At 50.2% G+C, this 25,262-nt stretch overlaps 2 protein-coding genes across 34 annotated transcripts in view; one reads left to right on the forward strand and one right to left on the reverse strand.

The window, feature by feature from the left end:
- TEAD2 (TEA domain transcription factor 2) overlaps positions 1 to 3,541 on the reverse strand; it is a 22,004-nt gene extending 18,463 nt beyond the window's left edge. For 5 of the 24 annotated variants that reach the window (XM_002829546.5, XM_063720202.1, XM_003779221.5 and 2 more), the window contains exons 1-3: positions 3,462 to 3,527; positions 1,022 to 1,259; positions 613 to 677 (exon numbers count right to left, since the gene is read on the reverse strand). In XM_002829546.5, coding sequence (XP_002829592.1) covers positions 613 to 677; positions 1,022 to 1,253 — 297 coding nt within the window. In that variant the 5' untranslated portion in view covers positions 1,254 to 1,259; positions 3,462 to 3,527. The other 19 variants (XM_054540935.2, XM_054540936.2, XM_054540937.2 and 16 more) reach the window with 15 other exon arrangements.
- DKKL1 (dickkopf like acrosomal protein 1) lies at positions 1,520 to 24,455 on the forward strand. 10 transcript variants are annotated; one of them, XM_054540947.2, is made up of 5 exons: positions 1,520 to 1,719; positions 5,613 to 5,785; positions 6,541 to 6,681; positions 6,826 to 6,918; positions 24,056 to 24,455. In XM_054540947.2, the coding sequence occupies exons 1-5, from the start codon at positions 1,689 to 1,691 to the stop codon at positions 24,362 to 24,364; spliced, it is 747 nt and encodes a 248-aa protein (XP_054396922.2). In that variant the 5' UTR covers positions 1,520 to 1,688; the 3' UTR covers positions 24,365 to 24,455. The 10 variants fall into 10 exon arrangements, with proteins under 10 accessions (XP_054396922.2, XP_054396924.2, XP_054396926.2 ...); XM_054540949.2 differs by having other exon boundaries at positions 1,626 to 1,713; XM_054540951.2 differs by lacking the exon at positions 1,520 to 1,719 and adding an exon at positions 1,842 to 1,860.
- The last annotated feature ends 807 nt before the right edge of the window (positions 24,456 to 25,262 follow it).

Consider the following 25,262-nt stretch of genomic DNA (forward strand, 5'->3'; position numbering starts at 1 on the left):
TCACCATGTTGGTCAGGATGGTCTCGATCTCCTGACCTCCTGATCCGCCCACCTAAAGTGCTGGGATCACAGGCATGAGCCACTGGCCCAGCCTAAAGCTCTTTCCTTTATCAGTTATCCAGCCTTGCCAGGCGCAGTAGCTCATGCCTGTAATCCCAGTAATCCCAGCACTTTGGGAGGCTGAGGTGAGTGGATCACCTGAGGTCAGGAGTTCGAGACCAGCCTGGACAACATGGTGAAACCCCATCTCTACTAAAAATACAAAATTACCTGGGCATGGTAGTGCATGCCTGTAATCCCTGCTACTCGGGAGGCTGAGACAGGAGAATTGCTTGAACCCGGGAGGCAGAGGTTGCAGTGAGCCAAGATCACACCACTGCACTCCAGCCTGGGCAACAAAGCTAGACTCCATTTCAAAAAATAAACAAATAAATAAATAACCCAGCCTCGGGTAGTTCTTTATAGCAACACAAACGGACTAACACACACGCCAAGAAGATAGATGAACGCACAGGAAGCAGCTTCTTCCTTGAACCTGAACCTGCCCATACAAGGATGACCCTAAGAAGACTGGCCCATCCCAGACAGAAGCCCACAAGTCCGTTCTGAGACCTGTTTTCGAGTTCGGGTCTTCCCCGTTCTCAGCTTGATGTAGCGGGCGATCAGTTCATTCCGACCTGAAGATTCAAAGACAGAACAGAGTTAGTTAGACTTTCAACAGAACTTCCCCACAGCACGGACACCAGGGAAGAAGAAAGCAGCATGGGTCCCCAAAGGTCTGCAGCAACTGGGCTGCCAGTCCCCTCAGCTACATGGAAGCCAGACTGCTTGGGTTCAAATCCCAGCTCCATCACGCACTAGCTCTGTGCGACCATAAGCAAATCACTTAACCTAGCTGTGCCTCAGTTTCCTCATCTGTGCAAATGGTGATGCTAGCTCCTACTTCAGAGTGCTCCATAAATCTTGGTTACTGTCATTATTCATCAGTGGGGGCCAGGGCAAAAGACAGAAGTAGACTCACCATACATCTTGCCTTCATCAGACAAAATAATTTTCCGGCGGCCGCAGGGTGGATAGATGGCCAGGGCCTCCTGGAAGCTCTGCTCAATGTCTGGGCTCCACACCCCCTCTGCATCCGGGCCCCCGTCACCCCCAGCCCCCTCACTGCCGCCGGTACCCTCCTCACTGCCTTCCTCACTGCCCGTCCAGCCGCTGCCATCGTCCAGGGCGGCCCCAGCCCGGGGTTCCCCCATCTGGGCCTGGAGGAACACAGAACTCAGCAAGCTTCCCCCGAACCCCACCCTCAAGGGACTTGAAGCTGAGAGGGCTGGGACTCTGGACCACTGGGTCTGAGGGAGGAGGGGCTGGGGGCCTGGACTCCTGGGTCTGAGGGAAGAGGAGCTGGGGAAGACTCCTGGGTCTGAGGGAGGAGGATCTGGGGCCTGGACTCCTGGGTCTGAGGGAGGAGGGACTGGGACCTGGACTCCTGGGTCTGAGAGAGGGGGCACTGGAGGCCTGGACTCCTAGGTGTGAGGGAGAAGGGGCTAGGGCCTGGACTCCTGAGTCTGAGGGAGGAGAAGGAGCTGGATTTCTGGGAAAGCTGAGGATCGGAGTGTTCTCAGAGTTTCCAGAGGAACTCAATTGTGATGAAGTCACAATGATTACCCCAGCGTGATTACCCCAGAGTAATGCCGAGGGCCATGAAGGCTAAAGGTTCGGGTATGAATTATGGGTTTTAAAGAAGACAGGAGGCAAAAGCTAGTGGTGGGGAAGGAAGGTGTGGGTGAAACTTTCCCTGTCCCACCCCAAGAACAGGTGCTAGGATGTGAGCAGCAGCTGCCGGAAAAGAAGAGGAGCCAAGTAAGACTGAGGGGAGGTCTAGAGAGAGGGAGACAGAGACCCAGAGAGAGAGGGGGACAGAGACCAGAGAGAGAGGGGGACAGAGACCCAGTGAGGGGGGGACAGAGACCAGTGAGGGGGGGGGCAGAGACCCAGAGACAGAGGGGGACAGAGACCCAGTGAGGGGGGAGACAGAGACCAGCGACGGGGGGGACAGAGACCCAGAGAGAGAGGGGGACACAGACCAGAGGGAGGGGGGACAGAGACCAGAGAGGGGGACAGAGACCCAGAGAGAGGGACAGAGACCCAGAAAGAGAGGGAGACAGAGACCCAGGGAGAGGGGGAGACAGAGACCAGAAACAGGGGGACAGAGACCAGGGAGGAGGGGACAGGGACCAGAGAGAGGGGTCCAGAGACCCAGAGAGAGAGACAGAGACCCAGAGAAAGAGGGGAACAGAGACCCAGGGAGAGAGGGGGACAGAGACCCAGGGAGAGAGGGGGACAGAGACCCAGAGAGAGGGGGACAGAGACCCAGAGAGAGAGGGGACCAGAGACCCAGAGAGAGGGGGACAGAGACTCAGAGAGAGGGGGACAGAGGCTCAGAGGGAGGGCAACAGAGACCCAGAGAAAGGCAGACGGAGACCTAGAAAGGGCAGGGACAGAGACAGGGCAGCAGCTGAGGCCGAGACCAGGAGAGACCCACAGAACCACAGGCTGGGGGACAGGGGCGCCCTGCCATCAGAAGAGCCAGAACAAAGGGCCCAGGCGTCCCCTCCCCCAGCTTCCCACAACCCCCATCAGGGGAGGGGCTTGCCGGCCAGGGCGACTCCCCTCCGGCACCGGGCCCCGCCCCTCCCCTCCCCCGTGCGCCGTGGGCTGTGATCCAACTCAAGTTCCCAGTGACTTTCCGGAGGCCAGGAACGGGGAAAACTTTTTCCAATACAGTCAGATCCCGCCTCCCCGGAGGCTCCATGTCCTCCACAGCTTTCCCAGGACCCCAGAGTCCAGGCCCCTATTCCCCTCCTCCCGCGGACCCTAAGCAGACAAAGACCCCAGGCCAAGCCCAGTGGCGCTGCGGCGTTCAGGACCCCCGTAGGCCAAAATCCCAGCCCAGCCCTCCCCCATGTGGCCAGACAAAGGGACGGTGGAGCCGGGTAAGAAAGGTCTCCCTAATTTCCCGCCCCAGACCCTACACCTCACCTCCAAAGAGGCAAGACTTAAGATCCAGAAAGCCCCGTAACCTCCCCTCGGCCACCCCAGAGGCCCTCCCTTCGTAAGAAGGACCAAATGCCCTCCAGATTACACACGGGGTCCTTCTCACTCCAAAGTGACACCGCCGCAGACGCACGCCCCACACCCCGCCAGCGCCCTTGGCCCGCACCCGCTCCTGCGCGCACGCCCAAACTCAGACCCAGCCGCAGGCACCCTAACTCCGGCCAGAGTTCCCACTCCTCACTGAGGCTCCGTCAAGGGCGCAAATTCGGGCCCCCGGGCAAAAAGAGGGCTGCGAACCATTCAGAGACGGTCCCGCAAACGCACGCCTCACCTCCTAACCAGCAACTCCCCACCCCAACTCACACACCCCAAAGCAGGATCCCCGACTACCGCCGGCGCCTTCCTACCTCCCGGCCTGGGGCTGGGGAGCCGCGGGCGGGCGGGGCGCTGCGAGGGAGAAAGTTGCCGGGAGCTTTGTTTGGGAAAAGTGGGAGGGACCGGAGGGGGGGCGGGCCCGGCCGGCGGACATCGGGAAGGGGGATCCGACGGTGAGTTTGGGGGAGGATTTTTGCTTTGGGAGAGATTAGTCTATCTCGGGGCTGGTAGGAACTCAGGATTTGGATGCTTGGGAAAGGAGGCGGATTGGGGGTTCGGACTCCAGGTCGGTCGGAGGGAAAAGGCTGATAGGAGCCAAGAATCCCTGATTTGAGGGAGGAGAGGCTGGGGGCTGGGACTCCTGGGTCTGGGAGAGGAAGGGGCTGGAGATATGGCTCCTAGGTCTGAGAGGGGACGGGGCTAGGCGCCTGAAATCCCGGCTACCCTCGTGTTTGCGTATTGGGGGTGTGGAAGTGATACGAATACAAAGAGTCTTTACTGTTCAGCCCTAAGGTTTTTTTTCTTTTTTTTCTGGTTTTTTTTTTTTTTTTTTTTTTTTTTTTGAGGACTGGGGTCTGGGGATGGGTTTTGACTGATTCCTATGACAACATGGTTTCCTTGTGACCTCACCACAGTTAAGAGTCGTGGGCAGGACCACCGGGAGTTTATTGGAGGCTCACGTAGGTGCAGATTCCTCATCTACAGGCGCTAGTGGACTGGAGACGGCTGGCGGCTGTCCCAGGACCGGGAAGAGAGCTTTGGGGCTTGAGGGAAGATGGCTTAGGGCCCGGTCCCTTAAGGGTGAAGGGCTGCGTGTTCAAAATTACGGGACTAGAGGGGGCTGGAGTCCGGACCTGAGGTCCTCAGGGAAAAGGGAAGTCTGATTCTGGGTTCCTTGGAAGATGAAATATACGACTGGATTTATGGTTTCCGGAGACAACGGGACTTTTTAGTGGAACCGGAGCGGGAAAACCAGAAGGGACACGGAGAAAAGGTTCCAAGACAGATACACAATTAGAGTGACTAGAGTGAGAGCTAAAAGGGATGCTTGTACTCCGGTGTCTCCAGTAGGAGGAGCCTAGGACTGGAACTCGGGGTGCTGAGGGCAAGATCTGGGACGCAGGGGCGTGGCCCAGTGCAGGGGCGTGGCTTTCAGCCAAGGGGCATGACCATTGCGATTGGACGGGACTCCGAAACGAGGGCCGCAATCAGAGAACACCGCCAGGACTTGCAGGACTTGGTCTCCAGGACTGAGGTCAACTGATGGGGGCGTGGTCTAACTGTGTGGGCGTGGCCAGGGAATGAACTCACGGCTCTGGCTCAAGAGGTGTGGTGAATCAAGGATGGGGCGTGGCTCTGTCACCAAGGGCTTGGTCATGGAGTAGAGGCCCGGGCTCCTGGGTGAGGCCGGCAAGTTTGGAGCGTGGTCGGACAATAGGGGCGTGGCTACGGCTCGCGGAGCGCAACCAACGCTCTAGACCAGACCTGGGCTCGAGACCATAACTGTTTGGGTTTAACAGTCCGTGGGCGGCCGGCATCCGGGAGTCCGGTGACCCGGGCTGTGGTCTAGCATAAAGGCGGAGCCCAGAAGAAGGGGCGGGGTATGGGAGAAGGTGAGAATTGAGATCTGGTCGTGAATGTGGGCGAAAGTGAGGAAAAGACCATTGGATGAGGCCGGGTGCTGTGGCTTACGCCTGCAATCCCAACACTTTGGGAGGCCCAGGTGGTGGAATCACTTGAAATCGGAGTTCGAGACCAGCCTGGGCAATATGTCGAAACCCCGTCTCTACAAAAAACACAAAAATTAGCCGGGCGTGGAGGCGCGCGCCTGTGGTCCCGGCTACTTCGGGGGACTGAGGTGGGAGAATCACCTAAGCCCGGGGAGGTCGAGGCTGCAGTGAGCCGTGATTGTGCCACTGTACTCCAGCCTGGACTACAGAGTCTCGGTCTCAAAAAAAAAAAAAAGTATATGAGACAGAACCCAGAAGAGCCAGACCTGGGAGAAGAGGGGGCCTGGCAAGGTGGAGGGTGTGGGAGTAGAAGAAAGAAGCTGTGGGGGAAATGAGCGCGGTGTGGGAGTTGCCTGAACTGCGGAGGCGGCCTGGGCAAGGTGCTGGAGAGGGGCATCTTGGGTGGGGGCGTGTCCACTGTGCGGGGCTCTGACCCCGACCCTTGCCACGCAGCCTCCCCGCCTGCCCCCGCAATGCAGCATCTGCTGGTCCTGCTGCTGCTCCTCTCTACCCTGGTGATCCCCTCCACTGCAGCTCCTATCCATGATGCTGACGCCCAAGAGAGCTCCTTGGGTCTTACAGGCCTCCAGAGCCTACTCCAAGGCTTCAGCCAACTTTTCCTGAAAGTAAGCAATGGCGGGGGGATGGGGGAAGAAGTACTGAGAAGAGGTTCAGGGACACAGAGTGGGAGATGGTTCGGGGCCAGGCATGGGGACAGACAGGATGAAAGGGCAACAGGGAGACCAAAAGATAGGAAGAGGGAAGGGGCTGGGCCCAGGCTATAATCACAGAACTTTGGGAGGCTGAGGCAGAAGGAACATTTGAGCCCAGTAGTTGGAGACCACCCTGGGCAACATAGTGAGGCCCTCATCTGTACAAAAAAATATAAAAAATAGTTGCAGGTACATGCGCCTGTAATCCCAGCTGCTTGGGAGGCTGAGGCAGAAGGATCCCTTGAGCCCAGGAGGTCGAGGCTGCAGTAAGCCATGATCGCACCACTGCACTCCAGCCTGGATGACAGAACAAGGAGACCCTGTCTCTAAATAAATAAATATATACGTGCATAAATAAGAGAGGAAAGGTAACAGGCAAAGAGAGAGGGAGATGGGACAGAGACAAGAGACTGGGGAAAGAGACAGAAGGAGAGGGGGATGGGGACAGAAGAGGAACAGGGATAGTAAGGCAATGGGACTGAGAATAGAGACAGAATTCATGGGGGATGGAGGCCGGAGGTTAGGCCCTAAGTATCAGAGGGCAGAAAGTAAAGGGGATGGGAGGGACTTGAGGCAAGGCCTCGGGAGCATCCTAGCAGGGCTGCAGAAGGGGCTGTACTGAGGAGATGTGAGGTCCAGCAGCTCACCAGTCCCTCCTCCGGCCCCAGGGTAACCTGCTTCGGGGCATAGACAGCTTATTCTCTGCCCCCATGGACTTCCGGGGCCTCCCTAGGAACTACCACAAAGAGGAGAACCAGGAGCACCAGCTGGGGAACAACACCCTCTCCAGCCACCTCCAGATCGACAAGGTGCCTATGCAGGGAAGCCCTTCCTGGAGTCCCCTTGGGAATCCCTCCATCCCTCCATCCCTCGTGCTGCAGTATCTGTTGGGAGGGAAGGAGGGCGGAGGAGGAAAGCAGGTTTGCTCTCACTCTCTCATCGGATCCTCACAGATGACCAACAACAAGACAGGAGAGGTGCTGATCTCCGAGAATGTGGTGGCATCCATTCAACCAGCGGAGGGGAGCTTCGAGGGTGATTTGAAGGTTAGGACATGCCCCGCCATCAAAGTGTCCAGGCCCAAACATTTTCTTTTTTTCTTTTTTAAAGAAGAGTCTCACTCTGTCACCCAGGCTGGAGTGCAGTGGCACGATCTTGGCTCACTGCAACCTCCGCCTCCGAAGTTCAGGCAATTCTCCTGCCTCAAGCTCCCTGGTAGCTGGGATTACAGGCACCCACCACCATGCCCGGCTAATTTTTTGTATTTTTTTAGTAGAGACAGGGTTTCTCCATGTTGGTCAGGCTGGTCTTGAACTGCTGACCTCAAGTGATCTGCCCACCTTGGCCTTCCAAAGTGCTGGGATTACAGGCATGAGCCACCCACCTGGTGAGGCCCTAACATTTTCTGTAGTTTAGGAGGACAAGAAGAGGAACTGACCCTCCTACTCCTCTGTGTGGAACTTCCTCCTTCTGAGCCTCAGTTTTGCCATCTATCAAGTGGGGCAATCCAACTGTCAGAAATGAGATTTTCCACCTCAGAATACATCCGCAAGGGTTTAGTAGACCCTAGAGGGTTTTGTGAGTGTCAAAGTGGTTTTCTTTTTTTTTTTTTTAACTACATAATAGTCAATCAAAGTGTTTCTATGAGCACCAAAATGTTTTATAAACCAAGAAGGGTTTTTAATTCTAAGTGCTTGGAAAACTTCACCCTCATAAACCCCAAATTGTGTTTTTGTCTCAAAGTAAGTGCTCTGCAAACTTCAGAGTATTTTTCAATCTATCCCAAAGTGGTTGGTAAACCTCTCCCTTATAAACTCCAAAATGTTTTTGTTGTTGTTGTTGTTGTTTTGATTTTTGGGGGTTTTTTTGTTTTTTTTTTTTTTTTGAGAATGGAGTCTTGCTCTGTTACCCAGGCTGGAGTGCAGTGGCACAATCTCAGCTCACTGCAAACTCCACCTCCCAGATTCAAATGATCCTCCCACCTCAGCCTCCCGAATAGCTGGGACTACAGGCGCAGACCACCACACCCAGCTAATTTTTGTATTTTTAGAAGAGACGGGGTTTCACCATGTTTCCCAGGCTGGTCTTGAACTCCTGAGCTCAGGCAATCCACCCGCCTCTGCCTCCCAAAGTGCTAGGATTACAGGCATGAGTCACCACACCCAGCACAAAATGTGATTTTTTTCTTTTTTTTTTTGAGATAGAGTTCCGCTCTGTCGCCCAGGCTAGAGTGCAATGGCGCAATCTCAGCTCACTGCAACCTCCGCCACCGAGGTTCAAGTGATTCTCCAGCCCTAGCCTCCCAAGTAGCTACAAGTACGTGCCACCACGTCCAGCTAATTTTTGTATTTTTGGTGTAGACAGGGTTTCGCCATGTTGGGCTGGTCTCGAACTCCTGACCTCAGCTGATCCACCTGCCTCGGCCTCCCAAAGTGCTGGGATTATAGGCATGAGCTACTGCGCCTGGTCCAAAATGTGATTTTTAATACCAAAGAGCTGTATGAATGCTAAATGCATTGTGCATTTCACCTTTGGTAAACTTTTTTTTTTTTTGGAGACGAAGTCTCGCTCTTGTCCCCCAGGCTGGAGTGCGATGGCGCGATCTCAGCTCACTGCAACCTCCATCTCCCAGGTTCAAGTGATTCTCCTGCCTCAGCCTCCTGTGTAGCTGGGATTACAGGCGCCTGCCACCACACCTGACTAATTTTTCTATTTTTAGAGAGACAAGGTTTCATCATGTTGGCCAGGCTGGTCTTGAACTCCTGACCTCAGGTGATCCAACTGCCTTGGCCTCCCAAGGTGCTGGGATTATAGGCGTGAGCCACCATGCCCGGCCAGGCCACCTTTGGTAAACTTCTACAAGTGATTCTAATTATGAAGTGCTTTGCAAAATCAGGGTATTTTTAATCCTGAAAAGTTTTAAGAAACCCAAAGGGCTTGATAAATCCATATGATACCCACATACACCCATGCAATATCTTCATTTTAAAAATGTTTATTTAAAATTTTATTTAAAAAATTTCAGGACAGGCACAGTGGCTTACACCTGTAATCCCAGCACTTTGGGAGGCTGAGGCAGGAGGATGACTTGAGCCCACGAGTTTGAGATCACCCTGGGCAATAGAGGGAGTCTTCATCTCTACAAAGAAATTTAAAAAGTAGGCCAGGCATGCCAGCTCACGCCTGTAATACTAGCAATTTGGGAGGCCGAGGCAGGCAGATTGCCTGAGCTCAGGAGTTCGAGACCAGCCTGGGCAACACGGTGAAACCCTGTCTCTACTAAAATACGAAAAATTAGCCGGGCATGGCGGCCTGCACCTGTAGTCCCAGCTACTCTGGAGGCTGAGGCAGAAGAATTGCTTGAACCCGGGAGGCAGAGGTTGCAGTGAGCCAAGATCATGTCACTGCACTCCAGCCTGGGGGACAGAGTGACACTCTGTCTCCAAAAAAAAAAAAAATCAAAAAAGTAGCCAGGTGTGGTGGTGAGTGCTGTGGTTCCAGCTACCCAGAAGCCTGAGGTGGGAGGATTGCTTGAGACCAGGAGGTTGGGTCTAAAGTGGGCCCAGATCATGCACTCTAGCCTAGGCAACAGAGTGAGACTCTGTCTCAATAAATAAATAAATAAATAAAATTTCAAGCCTACAGAAAAGTTTTTTTTTAAAACATACTTCATTATTTCGGAAACAGAGTCGCCCTCTGTCACCCAGACGGGAGTGTAGTGGTGCCATCTTGGCTCACAGCAACCTCCACCTTCTAGGTTGTGGAAAGTAAAAAAGTTTCTCTTTAAAGTTTTTATTAAATAATAAATCATAAGTGTTAGAAATAATAGTTTTTTTAATTAACTTTTTTTAAGCCTCTTTGCTTTGTGTTAGTAACTTTTTTAAACCATATCTTATGTAGTTGTTAGATATAAGGAAATAAGTACATTCTGTGTCCTTGTACTTTAACGAAGATATTTGGTCTCGACATGCTCAAGCATGTCCCAGCTCACAGCTTATGCCCCTTCCTTATTTGGAAATGTTATTACTTCTCCAAGTCTTTTTGCAAGCAACTTCCTCTTTTCCTTTGTTCTCCATTGCCTTTACCTATTTAAGAAAGTTTTTTAAGTTGTTAGCCAATTGGGTTTCGCTTAGACTGTGAGGTCCAGCTCCAACCAATGGAGACAGGACACAGCAGTAAGGACCTAATGCATAAGGGATAAATATTCCTGCCTTTCTTTGTTCATTGTGCTCTCCTGGCAGGATTGCTGATGGGCAGCACCCTTTCTACAGAAAGTAAAATTGCCTTGCTGAGAAAACTTTTTGTCTGAATGCTAATTTTTCCTTGTGACACCAAAAAACAAGCATTTTGATTCTAACACAGGTTCAAGTGATTCTCCTGCCTCAGCCTCCCAAAGAGCAGGGATAACAGGCACGCACTACAACATCTGGCTAATGTTTTTTTTGTTTGTTTGTTTTTTGTTTTTTGTATTTTTAGTAGAGATGAGGTTTTGCTGTGTTGGCCAGGCTGGTCTTGAACTCCTGACTTTGCGTGATCCACCCACCTCGGCCTCCCAAAGTGCTGGGATTACAGGCAAGAGAAGTTTTTTTAAAAATAGTACAACAGATTTTAGGCTCTTCTGTATCTGCCCACTGAGCTACTCTGTTCCTGGCTTAGAGAACCAGGAGAAGGGGAAGGGGAATCACCTTCCACACGCTGGAGGTTGGAGCCTGTGGCACCATGGCTTGCCTCACTGCAGTTGGTGGTAGCAACAGAGGCTGCAGTGTGGCCAGAGTGGCTTTTCTGGCTTTGCCCGCCCAGCCACTCTGAGGCAGGCTGGAGGAGAAAGTGAAGAAGTCACCTGTGGTGAGGTGGAGTTTGGAGCTTGCAGATGGCACGGCTCTGCAGCTCACCTCCTACGGTTGTGGCGGTGACAGCGATGGAGACTTCAGCCTGACTGGAGGGGTAGAAGGGTGCTCGTGAAGGCTAGAGTATTGCCTCCAAGATGCAGTAGTGGATACTCAGGTTTCAGGAGAATCCGCTGTCCATGGCGAATCCATGGTCTGCCAGCACAGTTTTAGAGAGAGAATGTGCCGCCGCAGGAGTCATCCTCATGTGCACCCTGGCAGGCAGCCATCTGAAGATTTCAAGGACAACCTGGCAGGGGAGCAGACCAGCGACACTTCCTCTGAACAGGTTCTTGCTGTTCACTCGACAGACTCAGCAACTCAGGCAAGTGTTCACATGGAGGATATCCTGGAAGGATACCTCGCCAGTGAAAGCTCAGATGAAAATGCCCCATGGCTTTGGAAGGCCGATGAATGCGCCAAGGAAAAAGGTGCCATGGAGGATCCCTTGGAAGACCTTGCCAATGAAATTTGAGATTGGGACACCCCACTGGATTTGAAGGCCAAAGAACATCCCAAGGAAAAAGTTCCCATGGAGGATACCCTGGTGGAAGACCTTGGAGATGAAAGCTCAGATGAGGATGCCTCACTGGACTTGAAGGTTGACAAACGCACAAAAGAAAAAGTTCCAACAGAGGATACCCTGGTGAAAGACCCTGCCAACGAAAGCTCAGATGAGGACGCTCCACTGGATTGAAGGCTGATGAATGCAGCAAGGAAAAACTTCCCACAGAGGATACCCTGGTGGAAGACCTCGCCAACAAAACCTCAGATGAGGATGTTTTGCTAAATTTAAAGGCTGACAAATGAGCCAAGGAAAAAGTTCCCATGGAGGATACTCTGGTGGAAGACCTCACCAACAAAAGCTCAGATGAGGATGCTCCACTGGATCTGAATGCTGACAAATGTGCCAAGGAAAAAGTTCCCACAGATAATCCAGTGAAAGAATTTGCCAACAACATCAACGAAAAGGAGGCCCCATGTAATGTGAAGGCACCCTAGGGAGTCCAGGCAAATGATTTCAAGGATGACCAGGTGGGGATGGTGATCAGTGAGAAGTCCCCAGAAGCAGTCCTATCTCGTCACAGGGCAAAATGAGATGCCAAGAAAAAGATCGCTTTGCCATTCTTGTAGCAGAGCTTCCTGGAGAGATGTCCTCAGGGCAAGTGCTGGCCATTGTCACCATGAAAGGCATCAAGGAAAATGGTAGCTCTGAGAACAGTTTTTCTGAAACCAGTAATGACAAAGACTCTTCATGTAGTGAAGACACTCAAGCTTCTGGAGCAGATATGGAAGAGTCCAACCTTGCAGATGACCATCAGCATATGCCAACAAGTACTCTCCCAGCACCTGCAGAAAAAGCAATAGAGACGAAGCCTGAAAAGGCAGAAGAAATGTAACCCAGTGAGTTCAAGGAGGATGAGGATGCTGAAGAGCCTGACCTGACCTGTTGTGACCTTTGTTTTTTATGCTAGAAGTCCCTACAGATTTTTTGAACATCTGGAAGGGCCAGGACACAAGACCTCACCCTGGCCCAGCACCAACTGGATCGTGAGAGTTTTAGGGATTGCACTACTCTCTCTGGACTTTTACATTCTCTTAATTTTTAAAAAAATATTCTTTCTTTAACCTGTTTTAAGACACAAGCTGTCATTGTGTCATTATAGTTTACATTTTATTACTCAAATAATTTTTCAATTGTTTTATTAGTTTTTATGGATCTTTGTCCACTGCTTTTTGGAGTTTTTGTAGAGTTTTGTGAGCTCAGATGAAAATGCCCCATGGCTTTGGAAGGCCGATGAATGTGCCACGGAAAAAGGTCCCATGGAGGATCCCCTGGAAGACCTCGCCAATGAAAGTTCAGATGAGGATGTCCCAGCAGATTTGAAGGCCAAAGAACGCGCCAAGGAAACGTTCCCATGGAGGATACCCTGGTGGAAGACCTCGCCAACGGAAGCTCAGATGAGGAGGCTCCACTGCATTTGAAGGCTGACGAACACACCAAGGAAAAGTTCCCATGGAGGATACCCCATTGGAAGACCTCACCAACGAAAGCTCAGATGAGGATGCTCTGATAAATTTGAAGGCTGACAAACGTGCCAACGAAAAAGTTCCCACAGAGGATACCCTCATGGAAGACCTTGCCAATGAAAGATTGCATGAGGAGATGCTGCTGGATTTTGAATGCTGACGAAAGCACCAAGGAAAATGTTCCATGGAAGATACTCTGCTGGAAGACCTCACCAACGAAAGCTTAGATGAGGACACCCCACTGGATCTGAAGGCCAATTAACGCTCCAAGGAAAGTTTCCCATGGAGGATACCCTGGTGGAAGACCTCACTAACAAAAGTTCAGATGAGGATGCTCTGCTGGATCTGAAGGCTGAAGAACCTGCCAAGGAAAAGTTTCCCACAGAGGATACCCTGATGGAAGACCTCACCAACGAAATCTCAGATGAGGATTCCCCGCTGGATCTGAAGGGTGATGAATGTGCCAAAGAAAAGTTTCCCACGGAAGATACCCTAGTGGAAGACCTCACCAACAAAACCTCAGATGAGGTCACCGCACTGGATTTGAAGGCTGACGATCCTGCCAAGGAAAACGTTCCCATGGAGGATAACCTAGCGGAAGACCTTGCCAACGAAAGTTCAGATGAGGATGCCACACAGCATTTGAAGGCCGATGAATGTGTCTCAGAAAAAGTTCCCATGGAGGAGACCCTGGTGGAAGACCTCACCAACGAAAGCTCACATGAGGAGGCTCCACTGCATTTGAAGGCCGATGAATGCATCAAGGAAAAAGTTCCCACGGAGGATACCCTGGTGGAAGACCTCACCAATGAAAGTTCAGATGAGGATGCCACACGGCATTTGAAGGCCGACAAACGTGCCTCGGAAAAAGTTCCCAAGGAGGAGACCCTGGTGGAAGACCTCACCAACAAAAACTTGGATGAGGACGCCATGCTGGATTTGAAGGCTGATTAACGTGTCAAGGAAAAAGTTCCCATGGAGGATACCCTAGTGGAAGATCTCGCCAACAAAAGCACGGATGAGGATGCCACATGACATTTAAAGGCCGAAGAATGTGCTTAGGAAAAATCTCCCATGGAGGATACCCTGGTAGAAGACCTCGCCAACGAAAGCTCAGATGAGGACACTCCACTGCATCTGAAGCCCGACGAACTTGCCAAGGAAAAAGTTCCCACGGAGGATACCCTGGTGGAAGGTCTCACCAACAAAAGCTCAGATGAGGATGCTCCACTGCATCTGAAGGCCGACGAATGCACCAAGGAAAAAGTTCCCACACAGCATCCAGTGAAAGAACTTCCCGATGACATCAAGGAAAAGGCGGCCCCACGTAATGTGAAGGCACCCTAGGGAGTCCAAGCAAATGATTTCAAGGATGACCTGGCGGGGACGGTGATCAGTGAAAAGTCCCCAGAAGCAGCCCTATCTCTTCACAGGGCAATATGAGGCACCAAGAAAAAAGATTGCTTCGCCATTCTTGTAGCAGAGCTTCCTGGAGAGATGTCCTCAGGGCAAGTGCTGGCCATTGTCACCATGAAAGGCATCAAGGAAAATGGTAGCTCTGAGGACAGCTTCCCTGAAACCAGTAATGACAAAGACTCTTCATGTAGTGGAGACATTCAAGCTTCTGGAGCAGATATGGAAGAGTCCAACCATACAGATGACCATCAACATACGTCAACAAGTACTCTCCCAGCACCTGCAGAAAAAGCAATAGAGACGAAGCCTGAAAAGGCAGAAGAAATGTAACCCAGTGAGTTCGAGGAGGATGAGGATGCTGAAGAGCCTGACCTGACCTGTTCTGACCTTTGTTTTTTATGCTAGAAGTCCCTACAGATTTTTTGAACATCTGGAAGGGCCAGGACATAAGACCCCATCCTGGCCCAGCAACCAACTGGATCGTGACAGTTTTAGGGATTGCACTACTCTCTCTGGACTTTTACATTCTCTTAATTTTTTAAAAAATAGTCTTTCTTTAACCTGTTTTAAGACACAAGCTGTCATTGTGTCATCATAGTTTACATTTTATTACTCAAATAATTTTTCAATTGTTTTATTAGTTTTTTTGGATCTTTGTCCACTGCTGTTTGGAGTTTTTGTAGAGTTTTGTAAGCTCAGATGAAAATGCCCCATGGCTTTGGAAGGCCGATGAATGCGCCAAGGAAAAAGGTCCCATGGAGGATCCCCTAGAAGACCTCGCCAATGAAAGTTCAGATGAGGATGCCCCAGCAGATTTGAAGGCCAAAGAATGCACCAAGGAAAAGTTCCCACGGAGGATACCCTGGTGGAAGACCTCACCAATGAAAGCTCAGATGACGAGGCTCCACTGCATTTGAAGGCCGATGAATGCATCAAGGAAAAAGTTCCCACGGAGGATACCTGGTGGAAGACCTCACCAACGAAAGTTCAGATGAGGACGCCATGCTGCATTTGAAGGCTAATTAACATGACAAGGAAAAAGTTCCCATGGAGGATACCCTAGTGGAAGACCTCGCCAACGAAAGCATGGATGAGGATGCCACATGACATTTGAAGACCAAAGAATGCGCCTAGGAAAAATCTCCCACAGAGGATACCCTGGTAGAAGACCTCGCCAACGAAAGCTCAGATGAGTATGCTCCACTGCATCTGAAGGCTGACGAACTTGCCAAGGAAAAAGTTCCCACGGAGGATACCTTGGTGGAAAATCTCGCCAACAAAAGCTCAGATGAGGATGCTCCACTGGATCTGAAGGCCGACAAATGCACCGAGGAAAAAGTTCCCACACAGCATCCAGTGAAAGAACTTCCCGATGACATCAAGGAAAAGGTGGCCCCATGTAATGTGAAGGCACCCTGGGGAGTCCAGGCAAATGATTTCAAGGATGACCTGGCGGGGACGGTGATCAGTGAAAAGTCCCCAGAAGCAGCCCTGTCTCTTCACAGGGCAAAATGAGGCGCCAAGAAAAAAGATTGCTTCGCCATTCTTGTAGCAGAGCTTCCTGGAGAGATGTCCTCAGGGCAAGTGCTGGCCGTTGTCACCGCGAAAGGCATCAAGGAAAATGGTAGCTCTGAGGACAGCTTCCCTGAAACCAGTAATGACAAAGACTCTTCATGTAGTGGAGACACTCAAGCTTCTGGAGCAGATACGGATGGAAGAGTCCAACCTTGCAGATGACCATCAGCATATGCCAACAAGTACTCTCCCAGCACCTGCAGAAAAAGCAATAGAGACGAAGCCTGAAAAGGCAGAAGAAATGTAACCCAGTGAGTTCAAGGAGGATGAGGATGCTGAAGAGCCTGACCTGACCTGTTGTGACCTTTGTTTTTTATGCTAGAAGTCCCTACAGATTTTTTGAACATCTGGAAGGACCAGGACACAAGACCCCATCCTGGCCCAGCAACCAACTGGATCGTGACAGTTTTAGGGATTGCACTACTCTCTCTGGACTTTTACATTCTCTTAATTTTTAAAAAAATATTCTTTTCTTTAACCTGTTTTAAGACACAAGCTGTCGTTGTGTCATCATAGTTTACATTTTATTACTCAAATAATTTTTCAATTGTTTTATTAGTTTTTTTGGATCTTTGTCCACTGCTGTTTGGAGTTTTTGTAGAGTTTTGTAAGCTCAGATGAAAATGCCCCATGGCTTTGGAAGGCCGATGAATGCGCCAAGGAAAAAGGTCCCATGGAGGATTCCCTAGAAGACCTCGCCAATGAAAGTTCAGATGAGGACGCCCCAGCAGATTTGAAGGCCGAAGAATGTGCCAAGGAAAAGTTCCCACGGAGGATACCCTGGTGGAAGACCTCGCCAATGAAAGCTCAGATGAGGAGGCTCCACTGCATTTGAAGGCCGATGAATGCATCAAGGAAAAAGTTCCCATGGAGGCTACCCGGTGGAAGACCTCACCAACAAAAGTTCAGATGAGGACGCCATGCTGCATTTGAAGGCTAATTAAAGTGACAAGGAAAACGTTCCCATGGAGGATACCCTAGTGGAAGACCTCGCCAACGAAAGCATGGATGAGGATGCCACATGACATTTGAAGGCCAAAGAACGCGCCTAGGAAAAATCTCCCACAGAGGATACCCTGGTAGAAGACCTCGCCAACGAAAGCTCTGATGAGGATGCTCCACTGCATCTCAAGGCTGACGAACTTGCCAAGGAAAACGTTCCCACGGAGGATACCCTGGTGGAAAATCTTGCCAACAAAAGCTCAGATGAGGATGCTCCACTGCATCTGAAGGCCGACGAATGCACCGAGGAAAAAGTTCCCACACAGCATCCAGTGAAAGAACTTCCCGATGACATCAAGGAAAAGGTGGCCCCATGTAATGTGAAGGCACCCTGGGGAGTCCAGGCAAATGATTTCAAGGATGACCTGGCGGGGACGGTGATCAGTGAAAAGTCCCCAGAAGCAGCCCTGTCTCTTCACAGGGCAAAATGAGGCGCCAAGAAAAAAGATTGCTTCGCCATTCTTGTAGCAGAGCTTCCTGGAGAGATGTCCTCAGGGCAAGTGCTGGCCATTGTCACTGCGAAAGGCATCAAGGAAAATGGTAGCTCTGAGAACAGTTTTTCTGAAACCAGTAATGACAAAGACTCTTCATGTAGTGGACACACTCAAACTTCTGGAGCAGATATGGAAGAGTCCAACCTTGCAGATGACCATCAGCGTATGCCAACAAGTACTCTCCCAGCACCTGCAGAAAAAGCAATAGAGACGAAGCCTGAAAAGGCAGAAGAAATGTAACCCAGTGAGTTCAAGGAGGATGAGGATGCTGAAGAGCCTGACCTGACCTGTTGTGACCTTTGTTTTTTATGCTAGAAGTCCCTACAGATTTTTTGAACATCTGGAAGGGCCAGGACACAAGACCCCATCCTGGCCCAGCAACCAACTGGATCGTGAGAGTTTTAGGGATTGCACTACTCTCTCTGGACTTTTACATTCTCTTAATTTTTAAAAAAATATTCTTTTCTTTAACCTGTTTTAAGACACAAGCTGTCGTTGTGTCATCATAGTTTACATTTTATTACTCAAATAATTTTTCAATTGTTTTACTAGTTTTTTTTGGATCTTTGTCCACTGGTTTTGGAGTTTTTGTAGAGTTTTGTAAGCTCAGATGAAAATGCCCCATGGCTTTGGAAGGCCGATGAATGCGCCAAGGAAAAAGGTCCCATGGAGGATTCCCTGGAAGACCTCGCCAATGAAAGTTCAGATGAGGATGCCCCAGCAGATTTGAAGGCCGAAGAACGTGCCAAGGAAAAGTTCCCATGGAGGATACCCTGGTGGAAGACCTCACCAATGAAAGCTCAGATGAGGAGGCTCCACTGCATTTGAAGGCTGACGAACACGCCAAGGAAAAAGTTCCCACGGAGGATACCCCATTGGAAGACCTCGCCAAAAAAAGCTCAGATGACGATGCTCTGATAAATTTGAAGGCTGACAAATGTGCCAAGGAAAAAGTTCCCACGGAGGATACCCTCATGGAAGACCTTGCCAACGAAAGATTGCATGAGGAGACTCCGCTGGATTTTGAAGGCTGACGAACGCACCAAGGAAAATGTTCCCACGGAGGATACTCTGCTGGAAGACCTCACCAACAAAAGTTCAGATGAGGATGCCACACGGCATTTGAAGGCTGACAAACATGCCTCGGAAAAAGTTCCCAAAGAGGAGACCCTGGTGGAAGACCTCACCAACGAAAGCTCGGATGAGGACGCCATGCTGGATTTGAACGCCAATTAATGTGTCAAGGAAAAAGTTCCCATGGAGGATACCCTAGTGGAAGACCTCACCAACGAAAGCACGGATGAGGATGCCACATGACATTTGAAGGCCAAAGAACGTGCCTAGGAAACATCTCCCACGGAGGATACCCTGGTAGAAGCCTCGCCAATGAAAGCTCAGATGAGGATGCTCCACTGCATCTGAAGGCTGACGAACTTGCCAAGGAAAAAGTTCCCAAGGAGGATACCCTGGTGGAAGATCTCGCCAACGAAAGCTCAGATGAGGATGCTCCACAGGATCTGAAGGCCGACGAATGCACCGAGGAAAAAGTTCCTACAGAGCATCCAGTGAAAGAACTTCCCAATGACATCAAGGAAAAGGTGGCCCCATGTAATGTGAAGGCACCCTGGGGAGTCCAGGCAAAAATGATTTCAAGGATGACCTGGCGGGGACGGTGATCAGTGAAAAGTCCCGAGAAGCAGCCCTATCTCTTCACAGGGCAAAATGAGGCGCCAAGAAAAAAGATTGCTTCGCCATTCTTGTAGCAGAGCTTCCTGGAGAGATGTCCTCAGGGCAAGTGCTGGCCGTTGTCACCGCGAAAGGCATCAAAGAAAATGGTAGCTCTGAGGACAGCTTCCCTGAAACCAGTAATGACAAAGACTCTTCATGTAGTGGAGACACTCAAGCTTCTGGAGCAGATATGGAAGAGTCCAACCATGCAGATGACCATCAGCGTATGCCAACAAGTACTCTCCCAGCACCTGCAGAAAAAGCAATAGAGACAAAGCCTGAAAAGGCAGAAGAAATGTAACCCAGTGAGTTCAAGGAGGATAAGGATGCTGAAGAGGCTGACCTGACCTGTTGCAACCTTTGTTTTTTATGCTAGAAATCTCTATAGATTTCTTGAACACCTGGAAGGGCCGGGACACAAGACCTCACCAGGGCCCAGCAACCATGTGGACCGTGAGAGTTTTGAGGATTTTGCTACTCTCTCTGGACTTTTACATTCTCTTAATTTTAAAAAAACTATTCTTTCTTTAACCTGTTTTAAGACACAAGCTGTCGTTGTGTCATCATAGTTTACATTTTATTACTCAAATAATTTTTCAATTGTTTTACTAGTTTTTTTTGGATCTTTTTCCACTGGTTTTGGAGTTTTTGTAATTTTGATAAATGATCTTTTATGCTTTGTATCATTTTCTTAATGACTTACCTTAGTTTTTATCAAATCCATGGTACAGTAAGTTATATTAAGACATAGTATTTTTATGTTTTTTTAAATTATACTTTGGGTTCTGGGGTACACATGCAGAACGTGCAGTTTTGTTGCATAGGTGCATGCACCATGGTGGTTTGCTGTACCCATCCATCAGCCCATCACCTGCATTGGGTGTTTCTCCTGATGCTATCCCTCCCCTGACCCCCCACCCCCCACCGACAGATCCTGGTGTGTGATGTTTCCCTTCCTGTGTCCATGTGTTCTCATTGTTCAGCTCCCACTTGAGTGATAACATGCAGTATTTTGTTTTCTACTCTTGTGTTGGTTTGCTGAGAATGATGGTTTCCACCTTCATCCATGTCCCTGCAAAGGACATTAACTCATCCTTTTCTGTGGCTGAATAGTATTCCATGGTGTATATGTGCCACATTTGCTTTATCCAGTCTATCACTGATGGACATTTGGGTTGGTTCCAATTCTTTGCTATTGTGAATAGTGCCGTAATAAACATGCATGTGCCTGTGTCTTTATGATAAAAAAAAAAAAAATACAATAAATATCCCTATAGTCTCTTTTCCATAAACCAAAATTTCTTAAGGTTCGCATCATTGGCATGTGGGGCTGGATAATCTTTGTTGTGGGAGCTGCCCTGTGCACTGTCCAACCTGGCTAATGCGGTGAAATCCCGTCTCTAGTAAAAATACAAAAAAATTAGCCAGGCATGGTGGCAGGCGCCTGTAGTCCCAGCTACTCAGAAGGCTGAGGCAGGAGAATGGCGTGAACCCGGGAAGTGGAGCTTGCAGTGAGCCGAGATCGTGCCACTGCATCCAGCCTGGGCGACAGAGCGAGACTCCATCTCAAAAAAAAAAAAAAAAAAAAAAAAAAAACAAAGTATGGCCAGGAGTGGTGGCTTACACCTATAATCCCAGCACTTTGGGAGGCCAAGGCGGACAGATCACCTGAGGTCAGGAGTTCGAGACCACCCTGACCAACATGGAGAAACCCCGTCTCTACTAAAAATAAAAAATTAGCTGGGTATGGTGGCACATGCCTGTAATCCCAGCTACTTGGGAGGCTGAAGCAAGAAAATCGTTTGAACCCAGGAGGTGGAGGTCACAGTGAGCGAAGATAGCACCATTGCACTACAGCCTGGGCAACAAGAGCGAAATTCCGTCTCAAAAAATAAATAAATAAATAGGCTGGGCATGGTGGCTCATGCCTGTAATCCCAGCACTTTGGGAGGCCAAGGCAGGTGGATCACCTGAGGTCAGGAGGTTGAGACCAGCCTGGCCAACATGGTGAAACCCCGTCTCTACAAAAATACAAAAAATTAGCAGGGCGTGGTGGCGGGCAACTCTAACCCCAGCTACTTGGGAGGCTGAGGTAGGAGAATTGCTTGAATCTGGGAGGCAGATGTTGCAGTGAGCCAAGATTGCGCCACTGCACTCCAGCCAGGCAACAGTGCGAGGCTCCGTCTCCAAAAAAAAAAGAGATAGAGAAGTGGCCTCCTCACCCGCACAGGTTGTAACACCCAAAAATCTCTCCAAACTTCGGCTGAGAACCCCTGGCCTAGATTGAGGCTTCTTAACATTTTATCTATTTTTTTTTTTATTTCTGAACCATATGACAGTAAATGGCTGACATCATGACACTTCACCCATAAACAATTCAGCAGACACTCCTGAGACTGATATATTCTCCCACAAGACCACACTACCATTTTCTTTTTTTCTTTTTCTTTTTTTTTTTTTTTTTGAGACCAAGTCTCACTCTGTCGCCAAGGCACAATCTCGGCTCGCCGCAACCTCCATCTCCTGGGGTCAAGCGATTCTCCTGCCTTAGCCTCCTGAGTACCTGGGATTAAAGGTGCGTGCTACCACTCCCGGCTAATTTTTGTATTTTTAGTAGAGACGGGGTTTCGCCATGTTGGCTAGGCTGGTCTTGAACTCCCGACCTCAGATGATCCGCCCATCTCAGCATCCCAAAGTGCTGGGATTATAGGCGTGAGCCAACACGCCTGGCCCACAGTACCATTTTCACACCCAAGAAAATGTGGCTATCAAACTGTTTTGGGTTTTTGTTTGTTTTGAGGTGGAGTCTCACTCTATTACTCAGACTGGAGTGCAGTGGTACAATCTCAGGTCACTGCAACCTCCACCTCCCAAATTCAAGAGATTCTCCCACCTCAGCCTCCGCATAGCTGGGATTACAGGCACACACCACCAAACCTGGCTAACTTTTGTATTTTTAGTAGAGACGGGGTTTCACCATGTTGCCCAGGCTGGTGTCAAACTCCTGACCTCAAGCGATCCGCCCGCCTCAGCCTCCCAAAGTGCTGGGATTACAGGCGTGAGCCACCACACCTGACCTATCAAACTGTTACTGCAGTATTACTTTGCTAGGGCTACTGTAAGAAAGTACCACAAACTGGGTGACTCAAACAGAAATTGATGGTCTGGAGGCTGGATATTCAAGATCAGGATGTCAGCAGGGCTGGTTCCTTCTGAGGCTGTGAGGGACAATCTGGTGCTTTGCTGGCCACCTTCGGGGTTCTTTGGTTATGAAAGCCTCATCCTGATCTCTGCCTTCATCTCCATCTGCTGTATTCCCTGTGTGCATTTGTGTCCGAATTTTCCCTTAGCGTAACAACACTAGTCACAGGCCAGGCATGATGGCTGGGATCTGTAATCCCAGCACTTTGGGAGGCGGAGGCGGGCGGATCACCTGAGGTCAGGAGTTTGAGACCAACCTGGCCAACATGGTGAAACCCCGTCTCTACTAAAAATGCAAAAATTAGCTGGCATGGTGGCATGCCCCTGTAATCCCAGCTACTCTGGAGGCTGTGGTGGGAGAATCGCTTGAACCCAGGAGGCAGAGGCTGCAGTGAGCCGAGATTGTGACACTGCACTCCAGCCCAGGCTACAGAGCGAGACTCCATCTCAAAAAAAAAAAAAAAAAAGAACACAGTCATGTTGGATTAGGGCCCAACCTAATGACCTCACCTTCACCAATTATATCTGCAATGACCCTAGTTCTAAATAAGGCCACATTCTGAGGTATTAGAGGTTAGAATTTCAAAATATGAATTTGGGGAGGAAACAGTATGGTTGGTTGTTTGTTTGTTTTTTAAGACTGGGTCTTGCTCTGTTGCCCAGGCTAGAGTGCAATGGCACAATCTTGACTCACTGCAGCCTCCGCCTCCCAGGTTCAAGTGATTCTCCTGCCTTAGCCTCCCGAGTAGCTGGGATTACATGAGCGCGCCAGCACGCCCAGCTAATTTTCTTATTTTTAGTAGAGACAGGATTTTGTCATGTTGGCCAGGCTGGTGTCAAACTCCTGACCTCAAGTGATCTGCCCACCTCAGCCTCGCAAAGTGCTGGGATCACACGCATGAGCCACCACGTCCAGCAAGGAGGAAACAATTTAACACATAACAATCTCCTGCACGGCTTCTCAGACCTCGTCTTACTAAAAGGCAGACTGATTCAGCAGGTCTGAGTGGGGTGGGACCTATTAATTTGCATACCTAACAACAGCAGCCCACCCTTTGAATTGCAAGAACCAAATAGACACTTAGTCCATATTCAAACTTTCTCCCTGGACTCAAAGCTGTCCTTGAAAGCTTTTATTTATTTATTTTTTTTCCTTGAGATGGTCTCGCTCTGTTGCCCAGGCTGGAGTGCAGCGACGCGATCTCAGCTCATTGCAAGCTCCGCCTCCCGGGTTCACGCCAGTCTCCTGCCTCAGCCTCCTGAGTAGCTGGGACTACAGGCGCCCGCCACCATGCCCGGCTAATTTTTTTTGTATTTTTAGTAGAGACAGGGTTTCACCGTGTTAGCCAGGATGGTCTCGATCTCCTGACCTCGTGATCCACCCGCCTCAGCCTCCCAAAGTGCTGAGATTACAGGCATGAACCACTGCACCTAGCCCCTTGAAAGCTTTTGATTCAGGATCAATGAAGGATCACACATTGCATTTATGGTCATGAGTCTTCAGTAAACCCAAGAGCTTTTAGTCCTAAAGTGATTTGTACATTTAAAACTGCTATCCTCTAAACCTCAGAGAGGATTTAATCCTAAAGTGCTCTATAATCCCAACAGGCATTATAATCCCTGAAGTGCTCTATTACCCAACAAATTTTCCAATCCCAAAGCATTCTATAAACCTCAGAGTATTTTTAATCCTTAAGTGTAAACCCAAGTGCTTTGTAAACCTCAAACAGGGCTTTTGAACCCACAAAGCATTCTGTCATCTGCAAAGTGGGCTGAATAGGTCAGTGGGGACTGACCATCCTGGGGTGCTGTTTGGAGTATGAGAGGGTCTCCTTGTTCTTCCTCCCCAGGTACCCAGGATGGAGAAGGAAGCCCTGGTACCCATCCAGAAGGCCATGGACAGCTTCCACACAGAACTCCATCCCCGGGTGGCCTTCTGGATCATTAAGCTGCCACGGTGGAGGTCCCACCAGGATGCCCTGGAGGGCGGCCACTGGCTCAGTGAGAAGCGACACCGCCTGCAGGCCATCCGGGATGGACTCCGCAAGGGGACCCGCAAGGACATCCTAGAAGAGGGGACCGAGAGCTCCTCCCACTCCAGGCTGTCCCCCCGAAAGACGCACTTACTGTACATCCTCAGGCCCTCTTGGCAGCTGTAGGGGTGGGGACCGGGGAGCACCTGCCTGTAGCCCCCATCAGACCCTGCCCCAAGCACCATATGGAAATAAAGTTCTTTCTTACATCTAACAACACCATCTCCTTTCACGATTTATCCCCAACCGCCTGCCAACCAGGCCATGGCAAAGGCCCCCAGTCACAGCTCTGAGCATGACAGCTGGCTGTGCTAGCTCTTGTCTAAGTCTCCAAGGCTTGGTTTTCTCATTCAGGCATTGTCTGTGCTCTAGCCCCATCTGTCCACTCAGCACCCAACCCTGTCACCTCCAGCCCTGTCTGCACTCCCAACTCTCAGCTCTTTTTTTTTTTTTTTTTTTTTTTGAGAACAGGGTCTCACTCTGCTACCCAGGCTGGAGTGCAGTGGTGCAATCACAGCTTACTGCAGCCTTGACCTCCCAGGCTCAGGTGATCCTCTCACCTCAGCCTCCTGAGTAGCTGGTACCACAGGCGTGCACCACCACACCCAGCTAATTGTTGTATTATTTAACATAGGGATCTCCCTATGTTGCTCAGGCTGGTCTTGAACTCCTGGGCTCAAGCAATCCTCCCACCTCGGCCTCTCAAAGTGCTGGGATTACAGGCTTGAGCCACTGTGCCCGGCCCCCAACTCTTTCACTCCAGTCCTCTCTACTTGGCCCCCGTACTGTTACTGCCATCACAAATGGGCACAAACTTGGCAACTTAAAACAACACAAATGCATTATTTCACATATCATCCTGGTCAGAAATCCAGGATGGCTCCGCCGGCCCTCAGCTCTGGGTTTCACAGGGTGTCAGCCACCCGAGCTCTCATTGGGAGGCTCTGGGAAGAAGCTGCTTTCAAGCTCATTCAGATTTTCTGCAGAATCGAGTTCCTGGGCTTGTGAGACTGAGGTATCCACG

This window comes from Pongo abelii, chromosome 20 (genome assembly GCF_028885655.2).
Source record: "Pongo abelii isolate AG06213 chromosome 20, NHGRI_mPonAbe1-v2.0_pri, whole genome shotgun sequence".
Lineage (NCBI taxonomy): Eukaryota > Metazoa > Chordata > Mammalia > Primates > Hominidae > Pongo > Pongo abelii.

Bases quoted from the DNA above. Each gene is read 5' to 3' on its own strand.
- DKKL1 (XM_054540947.2), top strand. From the start codon at position 1,689: ATGCCGAGGGCCATGAAGGCTAAAGGTTCGG. The intron at 1,720-5,612 runs GTATGAATTATG...CTTGCCACGCAG, and splicing joins CATGAAGGCTAAAGGTTCGG to CCTCCCCGCCTGCCCCCGCA. The intron at 6,682-6,825 runs GTGCCTATGCAG...GGATCCTCACAG, and splicing joins GCCACCTCCAGATCGACAAG to ATGACCAACAACAAGACAGG.